Source organism: Oncorhynchus gorbuscha, linkage group LG15 (assembly GCF_021184085.1).
Source record: "Oncorhynchus gorbuscha isolate QuinsamMale2020 ecotype Even-year linkage group LG15, OgorEven_v1.0, whole genome shotgun sequence".
NCBI lineage: Eukaryota > Metazoa > Chordata > Actinopteri > Salmoniformes > Salmonidae > Oncorhynchus > Oncorhynchus gorbuscha.
The window spans coordinates 14,412,042-14,419,319 of NC_060187.1; the positions used below are offsets into that span (position 1 = coordinate 14,412,042).

Consider the following 7,278-nt stretch of genomic DNA (forward strand, 5'->3'; position numbering starts at 1 on the left):
ATGAATGAACACTTATTTTAACTTAATATAATACATCAATAAAATCTATTTAGTCTCAAATAAATAATGAAACATGTTCAATTTGGTTTAAATAATGCAAAAACAAAGTGTTGGAGAAGAAAGTAAAAGTGTGCCATGTAAGAAAGCTAACGTTTCAGTTCCTTGCTCAGAACATGAAAACATATGAAAGCTGGTGGTTCCTTTTAACTTGAGTCTCCAATATTCCCAGGTAAGAAGTTTTAGGTTGTAGTTATTATAAGAATTATAGGACTATTTCCCTCTATACCATTTGTATTTCATTAACCTTTGACTATTGGATGTTCTTATAGGCACTTTAGTATTGCCAGTGTAACAGTATCGCTTCCGCCCCTCTCCTCGCCCCTACCTGGGCTCGAACCAGGAACACAACGACAACAGACACCCTCGAAGCAGCGTTACCCATGCAGAGCAAGGGGAACAACCACTCTAAGTCTCAAAGTGAGTGATGTTTGAAACGCTATTAGCGCGCACCCCGCTAACTAGCTAGCCATTTGACATCGGTTACACCAGCCTCATCTCAGGAGTTGATAGGCTTGAAGTCATAAACAGCTGCTGGCAAACGCACAAAAGTGCTGTTTGAATGAATGCTTACGAGCCTGCTGCTGCCTACCATCGCTCAGTCAGACTGCTCTTATAACATGATAACACACAGAAATACGAGGCTGAGGTCATTAATATGGCCGAATCCGGAAACCATCATACGGAACCGTTCCGTATTTCATCTAACGGGTGGCATCCATAAGTCTAAATATTCCTGTTACGTTGCACAACCTTCAATGTTATGTCATAATTACGTAAAATTCTGGCAAATTAGGCGTCTCAAACTGTTGCATATACATTGACTCTGCGTGCAATGAACGCAAGAGAAGTGACACAATTTCACCTGGTTAATATTGCCTGCTAACCTGGATTTCTTTAGCTAAATATGCAGGTTATTTACACAGGTTACTTCTGTGTATTGATTTTAAGTAAGGCATTGATGTTTATGGTTAGGTACACAAACGGAGCAACGATACGCACCGCATCGATTATATGCAACGCAGGACACGGTAGATAAACTAGTAATATCATCAACCATGTGTAGTTAACTAGTGATTATGATTGATTGATTGATTGTTTTTTATAAGAAAAGTTTAATTCTAGCTAGCAACTCACCTTGGCTTCGACTGCATTCGCGTAACAAGCAGTCTCCTTGTGGAGTGCAATGTAATCAGGTGGTTAGAGCATTGGACTAGTTAACTGTAAGGTTGCAAGATTGAATCCCCCAAGCTGACAAGGTGAAAATCTGTCGTTCTGCCCCTGAACGAGGCAGTTAACCCACCGTTCCTAGGCCGCCATTGAAACTAATAATGTGTTCTTAACTGACTTAAATAAAGATTAAATAATGGTGTAAAAAAATATATATATATATATAACAATAAAATCGGCCAAATCGGTGTCCAAAAACACTGATTTCCAATTGTTATGAAAACTTTAAATCTCTAGTGTGTGTGTGTGTGTCTCAGTCACCAGATCTCAACCCAATTTAACACTTATGGGAGATTCTGGATATTCACATTCAGGTGTTGCTCAAGCATATCATAACAGCCCATGTGAACACACAGGCCTGTCAGTTGTAAAAACATTACTGTAAATTTAGATCAAGAGCTCATCAAAATAACATCAGGGATTAACCCGCCCTTAAGTCAGATTTGCATATTTCCCATGTTATCACATATTACAGGATATAGACCTTAAGATCGTGAACACTGATACAGCTCTATAATAATGTCTGAATTGACTGGCGATCGGCATAATGTGTAAATGACCTTGCTCTAGCATACATTCTGTCAATAATTGAGTCTTTAAAATGAGATATCCCTAACTCCGGCCCATTAAATACATCCTACTATTTTTCCCATCCACCCCTCCTTCCTTCCCACCCTCCGTTCCCTCTTTCATATCTCTCAATGGTTCATTTCATAGGTAATATTCTCCCCCACTCCTCTCTCCATCATTCCCCCTTTCATACACTATATGGACAAAAGTATGTGGACACATTCCAACATCTCATTCCAAAATCCTGGGCATTAATATGGAGTTGGTCCCCCTTTGCTGCTATAACAGCTTCCACTCTTCTGGGAAGGCTTTCTACTAGATGTTGGAACATTGCATTTAATACAGCCTCCACTCTTCTGGGAAGGCTTTATACTAGATGTTGGAACATTGCATTTAATACAGCCTCCACTCTTCTGGGAAGGCTTTCTACTAGATGTTGGAACATTGCATTTATTACAGCCTCCACTCTTCTGGGAATGATTTCCACTAGATGTTGGAACATTGCATTTATTACAGCCTCCACTCTTCTGGGAATGATTTCCACTAGATGTTGGAACATTGCTGTAATAACAGCCTCCACTCTTCTGGGAAGGCTTTATACTAGATGTTGGAACATTGCATTTACTACAGCCTCCACTCTTCTGGAAATTATTTCCACTAGATGTTGGAACATTGCTGTAATAACAGCCTCCACTCTTCTGGGAAGGCTTTCTACTAGATGTTGGAACATTGCATTTAATAACAGCCTCCACTCTTCTGGGAAGGCTTTATACTAGATGTTGGAACATTGCATTTACTACAGCCTCCACTCTTCTGGGAAGGCTTTATACTAGATGTTGGAACATTGCATTTATTACAGCCTCCACTCTTCTGGGAAGGCTTTATACTAGATGTTGGAACATTGCTGTAATAACAGCCTCCACTCTTCTGGGAAGGCTTTCCACTAGATGTTGGAACATTGCATTTATTACAGCCTCCACTCTTCTGGGAAGGCTTTCCACTAGATGTTGGAACATTGCATTTATTACAGCCTCCACTCTTCTGGGAAGGCTTTCCACTAGATGTTGGAACATTGCTGCGGGAACTTGCGTCCATTTAGCTACAAGATCATTAGTCAGGTCGAGCACTGATGTTGGGTGATTAAGTTTGGCTCGCAGTCGGTGTTCCAATTCATCCCAAAGGTGTTCGATGGGGTTGAGGTCAGGGCTCTACGCAGGCCAGTCAATTTATTCCACACCGATCTTGACAAACCATTTCTATATCCACCTCACTATGTGCATGCTGAAACAGGAAAGAGCCTTCTCCAAATTGTTGGCACAAAGTTGGAAGCACAGAATCGTCTAGAATGTCATTGTATGCTGTAGCATTAAGATTTCCCTTCACTGGAACTAAGGGGCCTATCCTGAACCTCCTCCACCAAACTTTACAGTTGGAACTATGCATTGGGGCAGGTAGCGTTCTCCTGGCATCCGCCAAACCCAGATTCGTCCATCGGACTGCCAGATGGTGAAGCGTGATTCATCACTCAAGAGAATGCATTTCCACTGCTCCAGTGGCAGAGAGCTTTACACCACTCTAGCCAACGCTTGGCATTGGTGATCTTAGGCTTGTGTGTGGCTGCTCGGCCATGGAAACCCATTTCATGAAGCTCCCAAAGAACAGTTCTTATGCTGGTGTTGCTTCCAGAGGCAGTTTGGAAGCAACCAAGGACAAATGATTTTTACGTGCTTCAGCACTTGGCTGTTCTGTTCTTGTGCTATCTACCACTTCGCGGCTGAGCGGTTGTTGCTCCTAGGTGTTTCCACTTCACAATAACAGCACTTACAGTTGACCGGGACAGAAATTGGACAAACTGACTTGTTGGAAAGATGGCATCCTAAGACAGTGCCACGTTGAAAGCCACTGAGCTCTTCAGTAAGGCCATTCTACTGACAATGCATGGCCGTGTGCTCAATTTTATACACCTGTCCGCAACGAGTGTGGCTGAAATAGCCAAATACCCTAATTTGAAGGGGTGTCCACATACTTTTGGCCATGCAGTGTATCTCTCCATAATTATTTCCATGGTTAATTCTCCCTCGATATTGCTGGAGATCTTCAGATCCAAGCTATTTGGAGAGGAAAGTCTGATTGAGAACATCTTAATTGAGTGTTTACATAAGAACAAAGGGATTTCTGGGGGTTCAGGCCCTTAATCATAGAGGAGTCTCCAGTGCCCCCCATAATAGACCAATTAGTCTGGGTCTTCCATGGGAATACAGCCACTCCACGTCTGATGGGGGAAATTAGGACTGGGAACGCCAGCCAAAGCTGAGCGGAGAAGCTAGACATATACCCTCCTCCCCAGCCCCCATTTCCTTTTCCTGGAATACCACTATACCCAGCCATGTTTTGAACTTGTGTGTAGGCTACAATATGCGAGCGCGTGTGTGTGGTTTGGTTGTACATGTGCCATGCAAGAGTGTGTGTGGCTATGTGTGTGGGGGCTTGGGATTGGGTGTGCTTGCTTCTGTGTGCATTTACATGGGTATATTTGTGTCTATGTGTGTTTTAAAGAGTGTGTGTGTGTGTGTGTGTGTGTGTGTGTGTGTGTGTGTGTGTGTGTGTGTGTGTGTGTGTGTGTGTGTGTGTGTGTGTGTGTGTGTGTGTGTGTGTGTGTGTGTGTGTGTGTGTGTGTGTGTGTGTGTGTGTGTGTGTGTGTGTGTGTGTGTGTGTGTGTTCATTGCCGTTTGCTATGTGTGGTGATACTAGGATGTGTTTGTATGCTAAAGCACCGCTCTGTCTCCCCTGGCTGTGTTAACACTCCCGCCGTGTGTGTGTTGTCGCTGTGTGTGTCGCTGTGTTTCATACATGCAGTTCCTATCCTTGCCACAGTGATCATCGGCCTGCTCTGCACCGCCGGATACCTGATCTGGTGTAACTGGCGCCGGAAGAACACCAAGAGTATGAACTTCGACAACCCTGTGTACCGTAAGACCACGGAGGACGACGATGACGAGATTCACATCGGTCGTACTGGAGAGTCTATCGGCCACGTCTACCCCGCTGTGAGTGGCAGCGCTCACCAGCCATTCCTAGCCCTGCCCCTGGGGGGCGGGATCACAGACAGCAACTCCCATTGGTACTCGGGGGCTCCCATGCATCCCACCGGCAAATGAGATGAGATGGGGTGGGACTTGGCGATAGAGAGAGGGTTGGAGTGTGTTGGGGTGGGAGAGTCTCCAAGACAGGGACAGGCTTACATCCTCACACACACACACACACACACACTTAAGTCACAAAATCATTCCAAAAACTTCCTTGGTCAAACACGGATGTTGAGCCCTTCATCACCAGCCCACCACCACATTATCTTCACCTTCATTCATCATATAGTCTATTGGGTCTCTATCCATCTCCACATTCTGTGTTTTGACAGTGTGTGTCACTGTGTTGTCGTTGTGCGTTAGGGAGGCACAGCGTCCTCGGTTGTAGCTTTACTCTCTCCTCTATGAAGACTTAGTGAAGGGAGCATCAAACCTGCTCATTCCCCTTTGGAGTGTAGATTAGGCAAAAGGGGAACAGTAACCAGAACAGAAACAGCACCTTAGATGACGGGACAATCTTTAATCATATTCATTTATTCCTGACTATTCTTGTTTTTAATGATATATTTCTCTGCATGAGCGTTTAGTTTTTCTAGCGGTGTACTTGTAAGGGATCTTAAACAGGGATCTGCTGGTAAACATGAACAAGACAGCGCTGGGATCAGTTTGCATGGTGACACGCATTGCTGTCGTGGCGTGGTAGAACAGAGGGAGAGAGGGGTAGTTTATACACACACACACCTGGTATGCTACAGTGCTGTGCTGAGAGGTCATGTTGAATACCACCTCCTCTTAAGAATGGGTAGTGGGGGGGGAAACAAGATTACACCTGGGCTTTCCCTCTTCTCCTCTCTCCTCTCCTATCTCCTCTTCTCCTTTCCTGTTTTCTCCTCTCTTCTCCCCTCCATCCTCTCTCCTCCTCTCCTATCTCCTCTTCTCCTTTCCTGTTTTCTCCTCTTCTCCCCTCCATCCTCTCTCCTCCTCTCCTATCTCCTCTTCTCCTTTCCTGTTTTCTCCTCTCTTCTCCCCTCCATCCTCTCTCCTCCTCTCCTATCTCCTCTTCTCCTTTCCTGTTTTCTCCTCTCTTCTCCCCTCCATCCTCTCTCCTCCTCTCCTATCTCCTCTTCTCCTTTCCTGTTTTCTCCTCTCTTCTCCCCTCCATCCTCTCTCCTCCTCTCCTATCTTCATCTTCATGGTGTTTCAGTTAGATAGAGACATCAGAATGTCCTGAGGTGGATCTCTGTACGCCCTTGCAGCTCTCCCCACATCACTGCCAAATCAGTGTGCTGAGGATAGAGGGATGAGAGGAGGAGTGGGATCTGCATTAAGGAGAGCTTCTCTCTTTTGCCCTGTCTCTATGTTGCTCTCTTTCTCTCACTTTTAGTTCTCTCCCTCTTTATCTTTCTGGTCCTCTCTGTCTCAGTCTCCCTTTCAGCTCTCCTTCAAACACCCACTGACACACAGACACACACACAGACACACAGACACAGACACAAACACTGTGGTAACGTTGTTTTATCTGCTCTCTGCAGCGCGTGGCGCTCAGTCTGGAGGATGACGGACTCCCCTGAGCGGCACGCCGTGTCTCCGCCCCGTCCCTCCATATCCCGGGGTGACCACACTGCAGAGGAGGGGGGCACAGAGAGAGAACCTGCTCATACAGTACCCTAACCCCCCAAGGACGGGGGGGAGGGTATATTTTACTTATACGTGTACCCCCAAACTCGTGTCTCTAAAACACATCCTCTCTCTCTCTTACACTAACTGTAATGTCCTACTACCTTACTACTAGTTACTACTGCGCTGTCCTCTGCTCTTCTCTTAGCCCCTCGTTAGTTAGGTAGTTCCTGTAGTTAGATGTAGTGCTGAATGCTACTGTATGTCTTACTGATGACTAACCTCATTGCCCATCAGTGCACATGTAAATAGAGGCTGGTTCTCCCTGATTGGACTACTGTACTGTGCCAGCAACAGGGGAATGGCCAGCTGTATTTAATTATTATTTTGTTTTGACTTTATTTATTGTTTGTGTTTGCTGGTGAAAATATGATCGGGCCAGGCCTGTGCCACTGAGGATAGGCTACGCATGGCTAGAGCTAAGTGGAATGAGTGTAGGGATGGGGATATTGGGGGGGTATTTTGTTTGGGGGGGAGGGGCGTGCCAGAGGGCAGCGCCACAGGAAAAAGCAGCAGGGCAGAACTCGGGTAAGGGAGGATTATGGGTCATCTGCTCTGCTGGCACCCAGAGGTACACAAAAGTTACTAGATAATGACCAGGGGGAAGGGACGGGGTGGGATGGGGGTCGGAGGACGTTTTTTTAAACTAGGAAGATTT

At 45.5% G+C, this 7,278-nt stretch overlaps 1 protein-coding gene across 2 annotated transcripts in view; it reads left to right on the forward strand.

Moving 5' to 3' along the window:
* LOC123996644 (low-density lipoprotein receptor-related protein 8-like) overlaps window positions 1–7,041 on the forward strand; it is a 405,748-nt gene extending 398,707 nt beyond the window's left edge. Inside the window, exons 18-19 of one of the 2 annotated variants that reach the window (XM_046300197.1) lie at window positions 4,732–4,904; window positions 6,476–7,041. In XM_046300197.1, coding sequence (XP_046156153.1) covers window positions 4,732–4,904; window positions 6,476–6,514 — 212 coding nt within the window. In that variant the 3' untranslated portion in view covers window positions 6,515–7,041. Of the gene's footprint in view, window positions 1–4,731; window positions 5,839–6,475 lie in introns of those variants that run through there. The other variant, XM_046300196.1, reaches the window with a different exon arrangement.
* The last annotated feature ends 237 nt before the right edge of the window (window positions 7,042–7,278 follow it).